The 21400-nt window shown below is 41.9% G+C and overlaps 1 protein-coding gene across 1 annotated transcript in view; it reads right to left on the reverse strand.

Moving 5' to 3' along the window:
- LOC139738471 (uncharacterized) overlaps positions 1-21400 on the reverse strand; it is a 96326-nt gene that overhangs the window by 27761 nt on the left and 47165 nt on the right. Inside the window, exons 37-59 of the mRNA XM_071649098.1 lie at positions 20977-21222; positions 19997-20254; positions 18789-19034; positions 18075-18329; positions 16351-16602; positions 15619-15870; positions 14514-14765; positions 13494-13748; positions 12330-12443; positions 11618-11740; positions 10779-10904; positions 10228-10350; positions 8760-8885; positions 8090-8224; positions 7329-7487; positions 6389-6535; positions 5808-5927; positions 4749-4997; positions 4014-4262; positions 3319-3570; positions 2155-2409; positions 1454-1705; positions 231-482 (exon numbers count right to left, since the gene is read on the reverse strand). Of these exons, the coding sequence (XP_071505199.1) occupies positions 231-482; positions 1454-1705; positions 2155-2409; positions 3319-3570; positions 4014-4262; positions 4749-4997; positions 5808-5927; positions 6389-6535; positions 7329-7487; positions 8090-8224; positions 8760-8885; positions 10228-10350; positions 10779-10904; positions 11618-11740; positions 12330-12443; positions 13494-13748; positions 14514-14765; positions 15619-15870; positions 16351-16602; positions 18075-18329; positions 18789-19034; positions 19997-20254; positions 20977-21222 (4698 nt within the window). The remainder of the gene's footprint in view (positions 1-230; positions 483-1453; positions 1706-2154; positions 2410-3318; positions 3571-4013; positions 4263-4748; positions 4998-5807; positions 5928-6388; positions 6536-7328; positions 7488-8089; positions 8225-8759; positions 8886-10227; positions 10351-10778; positions 10905-11617; positions 11741-12329; positions 12444-13493; positions 13749-14513; positions 14766-15618; positions 15871-16350; positions 16603-18074; positions 18330-18788; positions 19035-19996; positions 20255-20976; positions 21223-21400) is intronic.

A 21400-nucleotide genomic window follows, 5' to 3' on the forward strand; every position in this document is an offset into this window, starting at 1 on the left:
AATCGTACAATTCAAATCGTGCAAGTCACATTCTCGTATGACTTTCCTTACATTCCATTGCTGAACTTGAGTAAGTACACCTGTATATAAGCTTGTCAGAATAAGGTTTCTACTGTAAATATTGCATAATGATTAAACCCTGTTTAAAATGTCAAAGGAACAAAGGAACTAAACGGTGCGATTTTTAAATGTAATTTTTGCAATCATATAATCACAGAGAGATTCCTCACCGGTAACCGTGACAACGAAGGAGCAGATGGCCATGTTGCCAGCCTGGTCAGTGAAGGTGTAAGTGACCGTGGACGTTCCGATGGGGAAGACCTGGCCTGGGGCGGCGGTCTGGCTGGTGAAGACCACGCCAGAGTTGTCGGCGGCCGTGGGTTCCAGCCAGGACACCGTGGCGCTGGCCACGCTGGCACTGACCTCCACGCTGATGTCGCCGGCACAGTTCGAGATTTCGGGCGGCACGACATCAGCAGCGACTATTCAAGAATGTTATAAGAAATGTCAGCATCAAGTAACAGATACACCTGTATGTAACAGGGATCACAACCTCACTGGTATTCCATGTCTGATCTACAGATTTATTTCAGATACAGACATATCAGATTTATTTCCGATACAGACATATCAGAAACTCGGCCGGCATTCTTCCTCAAACCTTAGATAGATTCATTCGATTCAATACCACTGATGACAGTGATGTGTGACAGGTTCCATGACATATGCTCCTGCAACAATTGCTCCCGTAGCCAAACATAAATTCTACCCACAAACATGACCCTATCCCTAAACCTAATCCTCACATCAAACTAAACCTAAAACCCTATTACAACCCAAAACCTAACCCTAATAAGTCCTTGGGAGGAGAAAATGAGTCTGGAGCAATTGTCACAGTAGCAAAATGTTGTGTCACCTTTGTGACCACTCTCACAACACATATCCTTTGGGCGGCCATTGTGCTGTACTGGTCTAAGCATAATTCACAAAATATTACACATTAATGCATTTCATGTTTAAAGAAACCCTGATAATTCATGAATCAAGAAGAAATAGTTCTTAGCTTCTGAGTAGAGTGACTTGACGAGGTCTTATTAAAGCCATAATTAGGGATCACACAATTTATATTGCATGACAATGTCGGGGGTGAAGATATCATTTGTACATATTTTGTAGATATCTACTGCTCGTTCTCTTGCAAGTCATGTTGTTAATCGCCTACGGTAAACAAATTTCTAATTTCAATTTCACCACCTGGGACAAAAGTAAAAATCATCTCATCAGTGCTCTGTGTAAGAGCAAACTGCCAACAAATCTTTAACCCCTTCCTCCAGAGATGCCAATCTTCATTCAATTCAATTCATTTAGCACCATGTGCTACTTCCAAGCAGTCAAGATTTACAGCTGACCATCATGCTTCTTTTATTTTACAAAGAGATATCAAGACACACACCTGTGACGATGATGTTGAATGCACAGACAGCATCGTTGCCGGAGAGGTCAGTGAAAGTGTAGATGACGCCGGTGGCGCCGAGGCTGAAGACGTCACCGGGGACGAAGTTGCTGACGGTGTTGAAGCTGCCAGAGTTGTCCACGGCCGTTGGGGGACTCCACGAGGCGGTGACCTGGGTCACCTCGGCATCGACGTTCAAAGTGATGTCGCCGGGGCAGTTAGAGATGATTGGTGCCTCATTGTCGACGGCGACTGTGAATAGTGGACAAATCAGACAGAATTACAGTGGACTCCCATTGTAACGAAGTCCTTGGGACCGGCAGATATCTTTCTTTATATTGAAATTTCGTTATAACCGAACAAATAAACAATACAAAAACATAGCGCCGATGATTTTGCGACCTGGATTTTTATTTCATTCTAACAGGAATTTCGTTATAGCCGTGCTTGTTATGATGGGAGTGTACTGTATGCACTTTCCAAAGGTTACGAATTAAATTGACTAATTGCTGTGATTCATAGTTTAAAGTATACAGCGCCATATAAATGCAACTATTATCATTATTATTTTTATTAAAGATGTTTAAAAGTATCTTATACAACAGACACGCAAGTAGGTATGGTATTCCTCAAATATAAATGGAAAGGAGAAAAAAAGGCAAGGTCACAGATGAATCTTAAGGTATAGGAAGTAAACGTACCCGAGAGGCCAACAAAGAATTCACAGGTGGCAGTGTTTCCGGCCTGATCGGCAAAGGTGTACGTGACCTGGGTGGCTCCAATTGGGAAGATATCACCTGGAGCGTAGTTCTGGGTGACCGTGATGGCACCGGCCGAGTTGTCCACGGCGGAGGGCTCGATCCACGTGACGGCAGTCTCGGAGATGCCGACGCTGACAAAGATGGCGATGTTTCCGGGACAGTTCTGAACAACGGGTGCCAGCAAGTCTTCACCAACTTTGGTAGCAGAAAGGCAGAGAGAGAGAGAGAGAGAGAGATGACAAATAAATGAAATTGTATGTTTGGTAATTGCATTGTTTTTACCTGATGAATGAAATATTGACTTGAATGAAGTTGATGATTCCGATAGTTGACAGCATTTTATTTGACTGTTGAAAGAGGTATCAACCTGAGTGAAGTTGGTGATTTCTAATCACCCAAATTGTTTGCATTTCAAAACATGGAGATTTTATAGAAAGCTAGCTTTAATGAAGTTCATTTGGCTCTCTGTGCTACAAAAGTATGTCTTTAACCCGTTGAAGATGAGTCCCGAGTATACTCGGGCAGGCGTCCATGAGAAATGTGTGTTGTAGCAAAATCAGCCCATCCTCAACAGGTTAATATCCATCATGGAGGCTGACACTGCAATATGCTCTACCTCGCATGATTCAGGAATTTAAAAAACTGCTGCAGAGAATGATGGTGCTGCTACAGGACATTACCCTACTTCTATTTTCTTAACTGAAAAACTGAACACTTTCCTCCAGGAATGATACCACATGCATGGCAGCATCAAACTATTTACTAGCATTGTCCCCTAGCATGAAGCCAGTCATTTCATACCTGGAACCTTAACTGGATTGATTCCGCACATAGTTGTGCCATCTAACTGGTAAACTAGGAGTACATGACATACAACGAGTCAAATTAGTCCCAGCTATTAAAAGAAGTTTTATGCTCACACAGTTCCTCTTCCCCTTATTTTGCTTTTTAACCCGTTTAGGATGAGTCCTGAGTATACTCAGGCAGGTGTCTACGGGAAATGCATGTTGTTGCAAAATCAAACCATCCTCAACTGATTAACAGGTGTCTTTGGACCCACACACACAGATTCAAGGTGTGAATGCCTGAGCATGGAAATCTTACCAGACACTGTAATATCAAAGCTGCAGGAAGCCGGGTTGCCGGCGGCATCGGAGAAGCTGTAAGTGACCACCGTGGTGCCCAGAGGGAAGGAGGTACCGGGGTTGAAGTTGTTGGACACGCTGGCCACTGCGACATTGTCGATGGCCGTGGGCTCGATCCAAGTGGCCAGAGACTCGGTGACCCCTGGGGCAACCACGATGTCCAGGTCTCCAGGGCAGTTGTTGATGACCGGTGGGTCAATATCTGGCTCAACTGGACAAAACAAAAACACAGCCAAAAAAAAAAAAAATTAACTCTCCTGGAATCACCATCTTCGATTGCCTTTTGCTATCAATGATAATTAAATGATAACATAAAAAATTTCTAATGTTCCTACAATTATTGCAATATGTTTTCAGGTATAATAACACGGAATGAACAAAGACAATTAAAGAATCATAAACATGTAAATCGATCACAGGTTTAAATAATCTATGGATAACATAATCATTGTAATCGTTCCTCAGATGTGTGCATCTGGAGTTTCTTTTTGAAAGTGTTATATGTGTATATATTAATAACATTACCTAACTTAAGTATGTACCAATGTATAATGGCATTGAAATATTGTGACAGTGGTGTCCTGACATACTGATATATCACTTTGATATTTCTATATCACTAAAGCAGGATATACAGTCAAAACAATTTCCCACCAGCAATGGTGACCGTAAAGTCACAGTTGACAGAGTTGCCAGCGTCGTCACTGAAGATATAGGACACCAGGGTGGAACCAAGATCGAAGGTATCGCCGGGAGAGAAGTTGCTGAGGACGTTGACGTTGCCGAAGTTGTCGGTGGCCGATGGTACCAGCCATGAGACGGCGGAGCTGAGGCCGCCGGGGGGCAGCGTGAGCTCGATGTCCTCTGGACAGTCTTGGAGGATTGGCAGGATGTTGTCCAATTCTGGATAGTGGACAGAGGGGACAAGAAGGTGTAGATAGCTTTTAGATTTGTTTCCCCCTTTGTCTAACCTTTATACAAAACTACTTCAACTTTCTATCACCATTCCAAGACTAAGCTGTTTTAATCTCTTCTTTCACTCAGTAATAAAAAAATAGGATATTTTGCTGATGGTAGAATCTTTTCTGGCTGCAGCTTTATGATTCTTATTTCAATCAGTACACTAGGCATTGATGATTTTGTAGTATTCATATGTATTCACGAAGTCATACAACACGTATGTAAGTCAATGCACTCTACCTCCAAGTATTTCAAACAGGACAAAAGCACAAGAAATGGATGAAATATTTCTTTCTCACGCTGGGGAGGAAAAACCAAGGGTGTCGCAGCAATTGACGCATTGATCAATGCACCTTTGCATTTGTTACTTCAGTGTCGCATATGTGAGAAGGTCAGGTGGACGAATTTTGCAAAATCCTCAGCATTTACCTGTGACAGTGACGACGAATGTACAGGTGGCAATGTTCCCGTCTGCGTCGGCGTAGGTATAGGTGACGGGAAGGGAAGTGCCGATGGGGTAGAAGACGCCAGGCTCGCTGTTGACGCTGATGAAGCCCCAGCTGCCCGAGTTGTCGGTGACGGTGGGTACGTTCCAGTTGACCTCGGTGCCACCGCTGGTGGTGGTGGCAGAGACCGAGATGTCGCTGGGGCAGAGGAGGACCGGAGCTGTGATGTCGTCTGGGGGATAGATGGGTAACAGCCAGATGTAAAAATCACATGTTCACATGCCACTCTGCTATGCAAAGCTGCATATGCCACATTAGCCTATTTCTAAATCACACAACAGACACTCAATCTTGTCCAAATTATGTGATAGAGCCATATCTTTAACAAGCAATGTGAAATACAAAATGTAACAAGTGATCTACTTGTATTTTTACAATTTCTTTTCCTTATCACTGTTTGGGAGTTAGAACCAAGGACTTTGAAACACATGCGTTAAGACAATTATGCAATCAATTGATATCATCAATCATATCAAACTTTTGATACAGTGTCTTCATCTAGATCCGCACTTCTCAACCTTTTCAACGCGAGGACCACTGTGGCTCCTATAAATTTTGTTGAGGCCCACCTACTAGATCTGATATTAATCTTTTTCTTTTTATTTCAATTCTGGCTGACATTGCCGTCCACCTGCAAGAGCCTTACAGCCCATTAGTTGAGAAGCATGGATCTAGATAATCTCACTTGATGAACAAGGGAGACTTATACTACCTTCACATTCTGACTGATTTGCCAAACATTTTGCCAACAGTAAAACAACAAAAAAAAATCTTCACTATTATCATTCTTATCACAATCTATCAGTTATCATTCTTTCAATTTTTTCACTCTTACACGTAACTAGTGAACGTTGCTCCCTGGCCTGCTGTTGCAGATGAAAAATAAAACTTCAGCCGTGATTTCAAATCATATCATCTTTAATAATCAGCTTCAAAAGAGAGAAGGAGGGGGAGAGGTTGTAAGAGATGGCACGAGACTTACCTGGTGCGATCTCACAGGTGATTCCCGTGAAGCCGTTAACGCAGGAGCAGACAAAGTAGGTGTTGAATGCGAGACAGTTGCCTGCATTCTGGCACGGGTTGCTGGCACACGGATCAGGGTCTACACAGATTTAGAGCATGTCAAAAGCAGAGAGAAAAATGATGAAATCCGCTGTTTGATGCTACGACATGTCCATCTTCTACCAGAGAGCAATCTTCTTACATGCAAGTGTTCGTCAACATGTACATGTGGAGTTATTACCATGCTCCTTGCTTTGACAGCATTAACTAGGTTCCCCAAATTCGAAAATGTTTCGAAAATATGCCTTACACCTGAATGCCATCATATATTTTAATAGACAATTAAAATCTACACAATTCTGAGGGCACAGCAGCACTTTCTAAAGAGTACTTTCCAAACATTGCAACTCATGAAACGCATTTGCAAGTGGCTGAATTGAACATGCAAGTATACATCCACATCTACAGCCTGATAAATCTATAATTATGCTTGACAAAGTAGACGTATCATACACGTATATCAAGAGTCCATGCTTGAACGAGGCACAGAGTTGCACTTACGGACGAGCTCGCAACACTCTCCAAAGAATCCGAGCGGACAGTTGCAGTAGTAGGAGAGACTCTGGTCCAAGCTGTAGTAGCTGTTGAAGCAAGCTCCACCATTCTGACACTTGGAGTCGTCACACACGACTAGGCCTGGGTTGTCCGCTGCACAAGACAGGCAAAAGTTTGCACAAAATATATCTCATTTATCACATCAAGAAACCTTATATTTGTCACCCTTGACATTTCTATATTCAGTCATATTCATGTTTGTGTTTTTGCATTCATATCATTACCATCCACAGTAGCTTGTAGGAGGGCACTGTACCCTGCCTTCAGTGATTTCAATTGATAGGTCTTTGGTTGGTTAGCTAGGTTTCTATGCTCACATTGTGACAATGGCTTTGTCATTACTTACATTGAAAACATTTGATTCTTCTTAAGGTGAAAACGGTTCTGGTAAGGGTTTGAGAACCCGTCTTGTACCATTTCATATTTGCTTGCAATTTATCGAAAGAGTCTACCAAGAAACCTACCTGGCTGACGCAATTTGCTGGGATGATGAGTTGTTTCAAAGTATTTTGAGATCAAAAATAAAAGTCAGTTTACCAACTTTTATTCCAGAAGGATCCTGGTTAACTTGGTCTCAGGGACAACTCGGCCCTATTTCAGACAATTTATATGTAGTTCATGATCGCCATCTTCTATGGTGTAGGAGCATGTTGATTTTGTAGGCGCGCCAAAGTGGTTCTTTGATGTGGTTAAGTTCTGTTTAACTCAACAGAGCTTGCCAACAGATTACCATCTTAAACTTCTACAATGGTTCTTAAAAATTTGCCTTTGGAACTCTGAGAGTCCCCAGACTTTACTGGATGAAAATCAACGAGGTTTCCATAGAGAAGGGATTAAAGCTCATTCTTCACCTCCACAGGGAAAGATACAATGACTACTGCAGTACCTGTGGTGAAAGCACAGTTGATGCCAGTAAAGCCTGTTTGGCAGATGCAGGTGTATTCTGGGACGTAGTTGCCGTTGACGTTGCTGTCGCTATGGTAACTGTTGATGCAGTTTCCTCCATTCAGGCATGGGTTGGAGGCACAGGCATCCTGGACAGTGACTGTGAGGTACCAGACAGAAGGGAAAATTAATCATCGTTTTCATCCCTCAACAGTACAGTTACACAGCCTATGTACCGGACACTGCACATCACAGTACATATCATATTAAACATCATTCGCTATTCAGATACTGTTGCCGTGTGAAGTTGTGACTGGAGTGTCTTCCTTTGTTATCATTTTTATATCAGAAACATGCACAAAAGCAAATATAATAGCAAGAATTTCAAAGCACAATTTCATGAGCACTTGCATAATTTGACTCATTACTCGTAACTCATTCCCTACAAAATTCTGTAACCCCATAGACTTTGGTACAGGGTTCATCACATTCCAGTAGCTAATGAGTTGAAATATATCATAATTTCTTTAAAGTAACTCTAGTTGGCCCTTTTTTACCTATTGAGAACAATGCCATTGGGAAGATCAAATTGCAAAGCTCCCAGACGACAAAATGTGTTATTTTTTTCTCCAATAGCCACAATGTATTTTATTCATACCTTTATAAGGGTTGTCTCAAGGTACTCTTGTGTCACATTGCATCTGTACCCCTCCCCCTCCCTCCCCATCTGATAGACGTTTTCCTTTTGTTCACACTACTTACTGAGTCCAGACTGGCAGTTTATTCCATTGTATCCCGGGGGACACAAGCAGACGTAGTCACCCTCGCTGTCGCAGACACAGGATCCGCCATTGTCACAGGGGAAGTTGTTGCACGGATTGATGAGGACAACGACAGCTGCATTGAGCACAAATACACAGAATATCAGAATCAAGACTACAGTAGCATGTCTTTGAATCACACTACATACAAAGTTATCTTTTGGTAATCCATGAGATGAGACTGTAAAGTGTTTTTTTTTTCTTCTATATTTCACCGAATATTGAAGAGTGTATTCATGTCTGTACAAATTTTAACTGCCAACATTTGACAAGGCACTCCAGAAAATTCTAGAGAGCAACAACAGTTATCGTCGGGCTGTCTAAGAAGTCCTTGTTGGTGATGAAAATGATGGTGAAACTCAGATACCACTTCAATAGAAGAGACAATAATTGTGACTGAAGGACATGAGAGCGCGGCACAAAACTTTTCATTTGATGTCACTGATAAATTGAAAAAAAAAAGACACAATACAAACTGCTTTACTCCCAGAGAACATACGACTACTTTTCACAATCAAGCCTTGTACAGAAAGCCTCTATCACTGGAGAAATTTGTAGTAAAAAGTGTTGTTAAAAATATTCCCCACTGTAATCCAAAGTCGCCATCTTACCATCTTCGCATCGTGGCCCGGCAAATCCTGGCTGGCAGGCGCACTGGTAGGCGTAGCAACTTCCGGACACCCGTGAGCACACCCCTCCGTTGGCGCATGGATCTTCGTCGCATGGGTTGGGGATGGCTGAGAAGGATAAAGGTAAACCAAAGGTGTATGTGTGAATTACGACATGCAAATTGACACAAGTCATTTTGTCAATTTCTTTACCTATTTGACGATCCCCACTGCTCTATAAAAAAACAATAAGAAAATGCCATGGTCTTTCCGTAAAAACTGAATGCAACCAGCTCCATTAGGTTGGGGGTCCAATGAATAACATAATCACAAGATATCAAAATTAATTCCCCTGCCCCAACCAATGTCATCAAATCACTTTGATTCATTAGCTATTCAGAAATCATGTTGAAGGGTTAATCTGCCTTCAAAACAGCAATGTATTCAAGTGAACCATCTCACAGTATCTAGATCTTAACCCTAAAAAGACTGGGGGGGGCCTAAAAGGCCCCCCCCTCGACATTTCGCGCGATTACTCTGCAACGCGCAATGCTCTCGCAGCGATGTTCTATGACTTTTTTCTTTCGAGTTTCCCGCACATTTTGACACCAAATTTGTGACGCCCGGGGTTACGGTTCTGAAGTTACATAACTTTTTGTACATGCACGTGAGGCCGAAAATGGCTAAAAAATGTGAATTTGTGTACAAAGTCAATACAAATTGAGTTTTTTCACATGGTTCATATAAATATGCTTATTTTTAATCTCAATGGCTAAGATTAATTTGTTTTAGGAGTATTATGCTTCAAAAAGTGTCTGTCACAAATTTTGAAAAAAAAACAACATAAACAAAAGGTCGAAAAAACAAAGAAATACATAAGAAATTCATAAAACAATAAAATAAATAAGAAATTAATTTTGATACCGCATTTTTTTTCAAGTACATTTGCTAAGAATGCCACAAAGAATAATTAGACCAAAAATTAGCACTTTTGGAGCTTTGTTTACTGATTTAGATCAAAGAGTCTGATTTCTTGCATAAATTAGCATAAATAATCAAAATAAAATAAACGAAGACTATTTTGTAAAATTTGAATATACGATCTTGTAGATTACATCGCACACTACCATTCTGCAAATTTTCGCGGCGATCGCGCGTTCCACGGCCGAGATCTTAAGGGGGGGCCCTTTAGGCCCCCCCCCAGTCTTTCGAGCTACCAAAATAGCCCAGTCTTTTTAGGGTTAAGGTGCATCATTGTAAATTAGGAAGAAGGTGTTCTCTTCCCTACAGCATACCATTAGCAAGGCTCCATACTCTATGCACATCTTTAAATGAGAGTTTCATTAACCACATGGAAGCATTTCTTGTGAGAATGTGGTCACTCCAAAATTTTGATCACTGTTTCGTCGGTGGTCTATCTAGCTCTCTTCAAAACCACTAGAGGCCCAGCGTTTGGCAACAAAGTACTCACCAATGTCACAGCTGTAGCCAGTGAAGCAGCCCTGGCACTCACAGCTGTAGGCGGAGCAAGAGTCGGCAATGTTGCTGCAGATTCCTCCGTTCTGGCAGGGTCCAAAATCGCACGGGTTGTACTCTGAGAATTTCAAATGCATCACACAGGCAAAGTTCATCAAACACTGCAGTCAATACTCTTTTGAATTCATACTTTACAAAAGGAAAACCAAATGCATTGATAATGGCAAAACAAAAAACAAAAGACTCTGGTACTGTGTGGTTTCCTCAATATCAGAAAGCCCTGAATATCTTGCAGCTGTCCTCTTGGGGGAAAAAAAATATACATATACCGGTATTTATACATATACATATTTATTTTTTGATACATGTAAATAAGAAACATGAATGACATTTCAAACCTTGGGATTCCCCTAAAAAAGTAACTAGGAAATTACATCTTAATTTTATATCGATATTTAAAGTTTTATTTTCCTCTAAGGTATAAGAATTATTCATTTTTACCAATGAATTATTTATGCCTTTTCATCACACTGTCTTTTTACCCACCATTCTCGCAGAACTGTCCAACGAAGCATCCGGTGCAGAGGCAGCTGTAGTCGGTGCAGGAAGTACCGCTGGAAGGCACGCAGACACCGCCATTCTCACACTTATTGCAGGCACAGGCATCCACACCTGGTGGGGAAAACGGCAGGGGAAGAACAATGCAGTTAATATAAAACATGTTGCCTTAGAAATTGTATTTGTGTGTGCTGTGCTAAAACACTTTAGCTCAGTTTCTAGGAGCCAAGACTTTGAACAACTGAGCTTTTGGCAAAAAGATAATGAAAATGCCCTTCAAGGGGTGAACAATATTTGGCACAAAATGTGTTAAAATGTAGATAAAGGTGAAATGAGTAGGAATGACTACTAACTGATCATATTTACTAAAATGTTGGTGACGAAGATGACATTGATTTATGCTCTTTGAGCGAAAATGTCTTTATCTCAGGAACTTTCATCACAGCTGAGAATGTAACCGGTTGAAAGTGGAGCAATTCCATCAGAAGAGTACATACTGCAGTTAGATGCACTCTTGAGCCCACTACTTTTCTTGAAAGAATCTGCTCCAACCTGCAAGTGCATACCCCATAAACAAACTACTTGGCATTGATCATCTTTTAGTGAATCTCATTTCACTGATGTAAGAGACATACTGGACTCATATTTTGGGCCAATGATTCTTGAATGAATTAATTTTTGGTATTTTTTGTGTTTTCACAGCCACACATGAAATAGCAAACACATGATCATGATACTATAATGACAACATTCATCTTGAAGACAACATTGTAGTTTAACATCAAGGGCAGAAAAAAGCAGATGCCTGTACAATTCAATACACTCACGGTTTTCGCAGAATTCTCCGTAGTAGCACTCGGGGCATTCACAGTAGTACTGTGTGCAGGAGTTCGGTTGAGGGAAACATTCTCCACCGTTGATACAGGTGTTGCCATCACATGGGTCGAGTTCTTGAGGTCAAAAAAAACAAACAAAGAGAAATGAGACAGATTCAAACAACTCATTGAGAATACACATACTTCATTTTCCTCATACAAAAATTTGCACCTTCCCTAACAAGTTGTACAGCAAAATATCCATCAGTTTTTCTCACACTTTGAAATGACTCCCCTTTCTCTCCAATGCTATAATTTCTTTTTTCTCACTGGAAATGCATGTTTAATAAAGTACACTTACAGATGACTTTTGATGGTGCATTATGAAGCTTTTGGTTTGATCTTTCCACTAACAAACGAGTAAACAGAAAAAATAATTAATACTGATTTTGATATTGATGCTAAGAAAGTACATTTATAACTTATTTGTATTTCATTCTGTCATGAATATATACTCATTAAGAACTTTTTGTCTCAGTGCAACCTGGCCAAACATAGCATATGAACATCGCACAAGTTCTGGATATCCCATTGTTTAAGAGATAAAAGAGTCCTGAATGTTTTTAAGGACAGAAGATTTTCAAAGAGGTCTTGTACTGATCATGCTGTAGAATCAATTCCCATTAACAGCAAGGAAAGAGAGAGAGAAGTGATCTAAACTCACCAATCTGGCAGTTGACACCAGTGAAGCAGCCAGGGCACACACAGACATAGTTAGTCAAGCTCTGGGCGAGGCACACTCCACCGTTCTCACACGGGCTGAGGTTGCATGGCGAGTCTGTATGAACATAAAAGCAAGTTGTTGTTAAGGCACAGTTGACAAATAAAAAACAATACACCAGAATTATCTCGAATAATCTTGACTTTAATTCTGCGAATCTAAAGGTAATCACAAATATATGAATAGGAAACTGAATGTAAAACAAAACCTTATACACCATGAGGCAAATCTCTCGTTTGAAGAAGCTACACCCCTGTAGACAATGCCAGTGTATATCTTGGCAATCAAGGACTTAAAAACCAAAGATATAAAACACCTGTTTCTTTACCCTGGGGGGACCCGCGAGAGGAGGAGATTGTTTTGGTTTTGGCATGGGCTATGTAGCTCCATGGTGCATGTGTGTGTCGACAAACTTCTACAATGCTCTCCTTCTTATTCCTGTATTTTCGTTATTTATGGGTCAAATTTTTTCGTTCGAAATTCAAAACGGATGACTATAGAATTTCTCAATAGAATATAAAATCTAAAACTTCAGAAAGAATAGAGAAAATTGAGTGCACTTTGAATGGTCTGCCACAGGCAGATATCCTTATCATGCTCTTACGTAATATGACAGCTGTTGCAGTCATTAAACCCTGGCTTGGCCTCCAGGTTTGCCATGCCTGAGTAGAAAGTTATTTTGCAGTGGACAAATACATCTACTCCCACTTCTCAAACAAGGAATCGTTAGGGGGGTATAGCACCCCATCAGCTTCGTTTGGCAATGGGGTCTCGCCTCAAACGGGGGTTTGACGGCATGCACACCACTTTTTTTTTAAACACTTTTTCCAGCATTAGATTGAAAATGTGAGCCGTAACAGCTTATCCATAGCAAGCTTTAGATCCGCAACGCTAATGTTCATGATGATGCGCCTCCTCGCAGGTTTGACAATGGAAACGGCTGTCTCCTACATGTGCAGAATGCTATATTTTGTATAACAGCAGCATGTTAGTATTCACATTGCAGATCCAAGACTTGTTACCACTGACACCCTACATCACAGATGTTTTGTTCAAAGGTTAAAGGTCAAGATCAAGCTCGCCAAAATAGAGGATATGTCCTCTCACCCTGGTCGATGGTGATGGTGAAGGTACACTCAGCGGTGTTGCCCACGGCATCTGCAAAGGAGTAGGCAACGACCGTGGTGCCCACGGGGAAGAAGGTTCCGGGCAGGCTGGGAACGTTCTGGAGATCCACAGGCTCCCCTGAGTTGTCCGTGGCAACGGGCGGGGTCCAGGTGATGATGCCACCGGTGGTATCCGTCAGCACCGTGCGGGTGATGTCGTTGGGGCAACCGCTGATGACTGGGGCGGCATCGTCCACTGGTAGGCAGAAAGGCAAACACGAGACTCAATTTTAAAGGCATATCGTGTCAATTTTTTAGCCCATTTCCAGGAGACTCAAAAATCCCCATAAACTTCATACATATAATTTCTCTGGTTTCCAAAATGGTGCTTTGGATTTTGTACTACAACCACTATCAGAAATTGCGGAGGCCCGCAGTTTGGTTGATGCTTGTGTCAGACACCACTTCTAGTCTATAAGAGCTGATCACCGCACAAGCTGCTAATGTATGCAAATTTATGTACACCTTGTATGTATTGCATCACAACTGAAGAAAACTGGTCAGAAATAAGAATAGATTTCAAGACTTACGGCAGATGACTCCTTATTGTGACATCACCATTGCCACATGAACATCATCACAATCTCAAACTGATTTCATATTCAGAGACTTTTATCAAAGTAATCATCACAATCTCAAACTGATTTCATATTCAGAGACTTTTATCAAAGTTCTTCAGAGTGACAACTACACTTTGTCAGATTTAGAACCGTCAATCTTCTTAACAAAACAAAAAATCAGGAAGATGGGAAAATGTTAAACTTAACCCTCTGTGATGTAAGATGATCACTCTCTTCCCATTTACTGCTTTCTTTTTTTCTTCTGTTATTTATGGTAGAGTTTGAAGAAGGGCAAAGAAATACACAGGTAATGTGATTGGTTGCTATGGCTTTCAACAATAATATCAAGGAAATTCATAAGAGAAGAGTGAGTTTTCTCTCTAGTTCATTTTTTTGTTTACCTGCCACAACTGTGACCAAGAAGCTGCAAGACACGCTGTTTCCAGACGAGTCCACGAATGTGTACATGACTTCCGTGGTTCCGACGTCGAAGGAGGTGCCTGATGCCTTGGAGACCACGATGCTGATGGGATCGCCGGATGCGTCGGCGACGATTGGATTATCCCACGAGACGGTGGCGCCGGTGTTGACGATGTCCGTCGTCACGGAGATGTCATCGGGGCAGAACTGGATGAGGGGTGGTCTGGTGTCCACTGAGAAAAAAAAGAGGAACAAGGAGAATATTGATGAAAAGTCTTTTCCCTTCTACTACAAAGTTGAAGACTGAAGGCAAAGCACTGCTAATATTTCAACAGGTATGTAAATGATGCCAAACCAAGAGAAGTTAATGAGCAATGTGAATAACAGGATGTTATTTGGTATGCTACAGCAAAGAAATACTTGAAAAGTGGATGTGAAGACTTTTATGCAAGCATTTATAAAATGATCGGTTTTTAGGTTTATCTATTATAATCATAAATATATATATATATATATATATATACATACATACATACACATACATACACACACACACACACACACACAGAAGAGTAGCAACTTTAAAGGGGTGGTACAGTTTTGGTTGAGAAGGGGTTTCAGGTTTCCAACGTTTTTTGGTGACAATTTTTTTAGAGAAACCTCTTATGAAATGTGAAAGAACATAATTCTATGAGGAATTCAAAGCGTAGTGTTTTGAAATGGCCGAAACATCCAAAACAAAGTGATCCTCATGAAAGGTGGGATCCACCTTTTATTAGGATCACTTTGTTTTATTTTGATTTTGGATATCCCAGCCATTTTAAAACTGATTTTCATTTAAACAAACTTTAAATTCCTCTTAGAACTGTATGCTCTTTAACATTTCATACATTAGTTTCTGAGTATCTCACAAAAAAGTTTAAAGCTGAATCCTCACCTCCACCAATACTACACCATCCCTTCAACAACCAACATCAATAATAATGCAAGCAATAACATTCAACTCAATTTCCAGAAAGGGTTTCATCTCATCAACTTCAGGGAAATTGCTGTGAATGCACATGATTCAGCCCAAACTCTGCATACCTCCATTGACAGCCACATTGAAGGCGCACTGCACTTGATTGCCGGCGTTGTCGGTGAAGGTGTACACGACCAGGGTGGAACCCACATCAAAGAAGTCTCCAGGTGCAAAGTTGTTCTCCACTGTCACGATGACACCGGAGTTGTCGGTCGCCGTGGGGATGGCCCATGTGACGGGCGTTCCTCCGACACCAATCTCCACCTCAACGACAATGTTGTCGGGGCAGTTTGCAATCACTGGTCCTTCATCGTCGACTGCGGGTGAACACCACATAAAAGTAAAACTTGAGGGCTGCAAAATCTTATCCATTTTATCACAGTATTCGACAAACATTTTTGAACGTAAATACAAATACATTTCAATAAATATCTGACAAGCCTTTTGAAAACAGAGTTGTTTGATGACTGATGAAAGCTCAAATTCATTTACATCTAAAAAATAAGTCCAGCAATTTTCATTCGTAGAAAAGGCGAATTCACTAATGCAAACACATTCATGCATAATTTCTCTGAGAGGACATATGTAATCTGCAATACAACTTATACATTTGTACTGAATGATTTCAATACTTTGAATCCAGTATGCATACCTCACTTCTTGCAAAAGTTCTAAAGGCGAGGTAAAGCAAAAGGTGTGAAATGCCTTCCATACTATCAATTGCACAACAATTTTCTACAATGGGGTCATGGTTGCATTTTCCCCCAAATTCTGCTATTTGACGAGGGTACACGTACATGTGTTGACGGTAACGTCAAATGAGCAGGTGGCAACGTTGCCAGTGTCGTCAGCGTACGCGTAGGTGACGGTGGTGGTGGTTGCGGCGGCGAACGAATCCCCAGAGGATGCCGTCTGGCTCTGGAAGGTGGCCGTGCCCGAGTTGTCCTGGGCAACAGGCTCGTTCCAGATGGCGATGGCCGAAGCGGTGCCCAGTGGGATCTCCAGCACGATGTCCGAGGGACAGAAGAGGAATGTGGGTGGGGTGTTGTCTGAAGGGAGGGAGAGAAACAGAGAGGAGAACGTTTCAAACTTTAATCTATCTGTGCAATCGGTTAAAACCCAAACAAATGGCAATAGAGCCTTCTCAGTATCCGCCGCTGTTCTCTGGAACTCCATACAAAGGTGTGTCTACAGAAACTAGAACTATCACTCATTGTGATTAATACCCCCACCTAAAACTGAGAAAATTAGTTCAACCAGGATTTATCTTGTTACTTTCTAAAGGAAACTAAATATTGTTACCATGGCAATGCACGGTCTAACATTGAATAAATGTATTTTGCTCACTGTTAGTCACTTGTGCCAAAGCTCAAGTCAAGTGGTCAAGAACTGAGTGAGCAAGATGAATAAACTGACAATTTCTAAGATTCTCATTAATAATGGTATTACTGTGGCAACACAATGTTTGACATTGACAAAAATGAAGTTTGCCCAACTGTATATCATAGCCATCACATGAGCCAAATTTCAAGCCAAATGCTCAACTTAGTTGAATTCACAATATTGTTGTATGATTTTCATTCAAAATAATCCGTTACCACGGCAACACATTGATGCACCCGCTTTCATAAATACAAAATATTAGAACTTTTTCATGACTTTAATGATACTATTCTTGCGGTCGGCTACACGTCACTTCCGGTTGACTGGAGTGAAAACAAACAGCTTGCACGCGCTAAGCCTGCATAATGCGCATACTGCATGCTGTGCATGTGCGACGCGTTTTATGTGCAGCTCTACGCAGACATGGGGACTGTTTTTCATTATTCATTTTGTCATTTGTGCCATCATTCATGAGATACATGCATCATGTCTTGCCAGCAATATTCTAATAATCTGGATCCTGTCGATCGATCGGGCCCGGTATTTTGCCAAGTTGAAGGCAGTCGGACTGGACCTGTGCCCGTATGAAATCGCGGCAGGACTCTGGATCAACGACCCGACAAAATGGCCAGATGTGCAGTAGAACCTCTTTGAGTAGGCCCTACCCCGATATCTACGCTTACTTAGTACCTCATAGAAACTTCAGGTAGGTCTATATGCCTAACGTCAGTACTGTAGTAGGCTTAGGGTAGGGCCTAATTTAGGGTAGGCCTAGGGCCTAATCCTGCCGCCCGCACTTCTACAGTAGTACAGCTTGCGCTAGCGCTATGCTCGCGGGGCGCCCCGGCAGAAAACACGTACAGCGTTACCACTCCAGGCTCACGCGACTGTTTGTTTTCACTCCACCGCTATCCATGACCCCGTGACACGCAAAATACCCGGATGTCCGACCATGAGAATAGGAAAGTTATTTCTGAACTTTCTGAACTCTCTAATCATGAATTGTGTTTGAGGGACATGCAATGCAAAATGCAAACAAGTCATTCTTTTTCTTCTGAGTTTTTGAGGAAAGTATGCATGAAATAGTAAAATAATCATTATCATGTCAGAGTGGGCATGCAAACATTGCAAGACGTACCAACGACTGTGACAATGAATGAACAGACTGCTTCATTGCCGGCAACGTCGGTGAAGGTGTAGGTGACGGTCGCGGTGCCGACGGCGAAGAAGTCTCCAGAGTTTCCTGTCGTGGTGACGGCGGGCGTAGCCCCGGAGTTGTCGGTCGCCGTGGGCACGGTCCACGTCACGGACACGCTGCTGGCGTCGTCGGGCAGGATTTGCACGATGTCAGCTGGGCAGTCGGCGATGACGGGCACGGTCATATCAGCTCCGACTGTGGAAATAGTTTTCATTGGTCAGCAGTTACCATGGATGAAACAACAAAGATACCATCATTGACACAAACAAAACAATTACTGTCTATGCCCACAAATTTTTGGAGTCGGTTGCTATTCACAATTTAAGAACATGGGAAAATCTGATCCTGACACGAATGCAACATGCACACATACACGTATGTGTACTGGTAGGCAGCATACAGTATAAGAACAAGATGTGTTACATATTGGTATCAATTTTTTAAGAAGGTCTCTACCCTATGGATGTGATGGAATAATTTGTACATATGAAATTTTTGTTTGTCTCTTTTCAGTTTACTTGTTTTTTCAGACACTAGATGTGCTGGAAATGCCATATATTTAGCAACACTAATTTTTCAAGCAATTAGTATTCTGACACTTAGCATGTGGTTAAATTGACGATTGTGGAGCATAGCATTTTCTCAACTACTTACTGGTGATTGTAACCAGGAAGGTACAGACAGCGACATTGTTGGAATCATCCGTGTAAGTGTAGGTGACCTGGGTTGAGACACCAGCTGGGAAGGTGTCGCCCGGGTTGAAGTTGTTGGTGGCGTCAAACGAACCCGAGTTGTCGCTAACGATGGGGGCCTCCCACGTGACAGCGGTGGTGGATGTGCCGAAGGGAACGTTGAGGGAGATGTCCTCGGGGCATCCAGTAACAGCTGGTGCAGTCGTATCTGCCAGAGTCATCACACAGAGGGTAGTGAGCTTTCAAAAATCTGAAGCTTTAAGATTTTCATGTAAAGGTATGCAGTGACCAAGTCTCTTCTCATGTGATCATGGACTTGATATAAAAAGTAGAAAAAAAAAATAAACAAATACAAAATCCTACTACAATGTACCTTAACATTATTGGGGCGGAACAAGTACATGTAGTTCATTACGTCTTGATTAAAGACTCTGGAGTAATTTTGGAGAATACACAAAGCACATTTACCAGTCAGACCAGAATTTCAAACTGCACTGCCAATGAAGCAGACCATACATGTCTTGGCGATTTTTGAGAGTGGATGTGCAGTGTAGCCTACCCATCTGATCACTGTGTGCACACACTGGGGGAATATCAAGTGAAATATCAATTACACCATGCAAGAGATGTGTGAAGCTCATCATATTTTACTCTTCATGAAAGGGTGCTGATGAAGAGAAATGACATAACTTTAGAGGATTAGTGTACATGATACTTAATTGTTTTGTTAAAATCATTTGGATCTGCAAAATTTTTTGACAACATTCACTGGAAGGTGCATCAAGATGTTTTCTGTAATGTGCTTCATCACAACAGAATCTGATCACAGACAAAGAAATACTGAGTTCAAAGACCAGGTAATGTGGGAATACAATGGAGGAGAGAGGCTGGCTCGGATATATTTCGGAATCCCTGTAACAAATTGCGTACTGCTTTATCATTCGTGTCTGTGTATAAAGTACACACACATAGCCAAAGAATCTTGACTTCAAACGTGTAAGTCGGCCATTACCAATGAGTCGATGCTTTGATGCACATATACCCCAACCGGTACTTTCATGGTTTTTGAGTGTACCCCAGTAGGCAGCAAATGAATCATGCTATACATGAATCCCTATGCTGCTGGGTCTTTAAAGGACAGCTGTGGCAAAATGACACATCAAATCTCACCAATGACCACCACGTCAAACGAACAGACCGCCTCGTTTCCAGAAGCATCGGTGAATGTGTACGTCACGGTCGTGGTACCGATAACGAAGAACGTGCCGGGGCCATTGGCGACCTGAACGGTGGGAGCGTTTCCGTCGTTGTCAGTGGCGGTGGGCTCCGTCCAGTCCACGTTGCTTCCCGGTAGGAGAGGGTCGGCCTGAGCGGCAATGGTGGAAGTTGGGCAGTCGGAGATGACCGGTGGGGTTGTGTCGCCCAAGGCTTTGACAGTTTGGTAAACGATGAAAACAAGGCAGTGTCAAATAGCACCCCTGGACATTTGACTTAAAGATGTCATGTAAACCTCACTGTGCTACTAAATAGCATGAATTGTATTCTAGAGTGCTTTTTTCACCAATTACATGTAGCACATATGTCTGGAAACTACTGATACCGTACTTGAAACCAAAGAGAGATTACCTAATCCCTATTGTGGCACCATGGCCTTGTTGTTGGACTGAGGCACATCGCTGCACCTCAGTGGGCTTGCTAGCTTTAAAAATAGGTAAATTAGGATAGATAAATGAATGCTTGTGACAAAGATTGGCAAATCAAGCTCAGTGCCTGAGCACAAAAAGGGGTACTATCTACTTTAATTTTCAAAGCAGGTCAAGATACATGTCGTATCTGAACTTTTCGGCAGCTTCTGCAAATCTAGCTACACAAAGATGCGAGAAGGGTGCTTGTATAAGATTCCTGTCTGATACAACACTTGCTACAACTATAACTTACAACATAATTGCAACAATCATGGAAACCAACTGATACACTGTATGTGCAAATCTTGTGGACATGACACTTCTTGTTTTGCTACTTTACATTTTCGTTGTTCTGAAAAAGGCAATGACTTACAATTCATGTAGCTTTGAACTTCTCATCAACTCTTAACAATGAGACAAAGTCACACAAATCAAACATTAAAGCAGTATGGTGGCTTTCCTTACCGTTAACGAAGATGTTGAAGGCACAGACAGCGGTGTTGCCGTTGTCATCGCTGAAGGTGTAGACGACCTGGGAGCTGCCGACAGAGAAGGCATCTCCCGGGTTGGCCGTGTTGGAGGTGAGGGTGGAGGTACCAGAGTTGTCGTTGGCCGTGGGAACAGTCCACGTGACGACGGCGGAGCTGACTCCAAACGGCACAGTGATGGAGATGTCCTCGGGGCAGTTGTTGATAAGAGGAGCGGTGGTGTCTACACAAACAGAAGATGACAGAAGCCTCACATTATCGGATCCATCACCCAGGCTCAAGATCTAGTTGCCAGTCTCCTGTAATTCTTTCTTTCTCCCACTTATACATGATTATTACATACAATTTGCGACCTTGCCATTGTCATGAAAAAGGACCATTGCAACATTATCTTGTACTAC

The sequence above is a fragment of the Diadema antillarum genome, unplaced genomic scaffold (genome assembly GCF_040938485.1).
Source record: "Diadema antillarum isolate AM-2024a unplaced genomic scaffold, OU_Dant_1.0 seq00000744_RagTag, whole genome shotgun sequence".
Lineage (NCBI taxonomy): Eukaryota > Metazoa > Echinodermata > Echinoidea > Diadematoida > Diadematidae > Diadema > Diadema antillarum.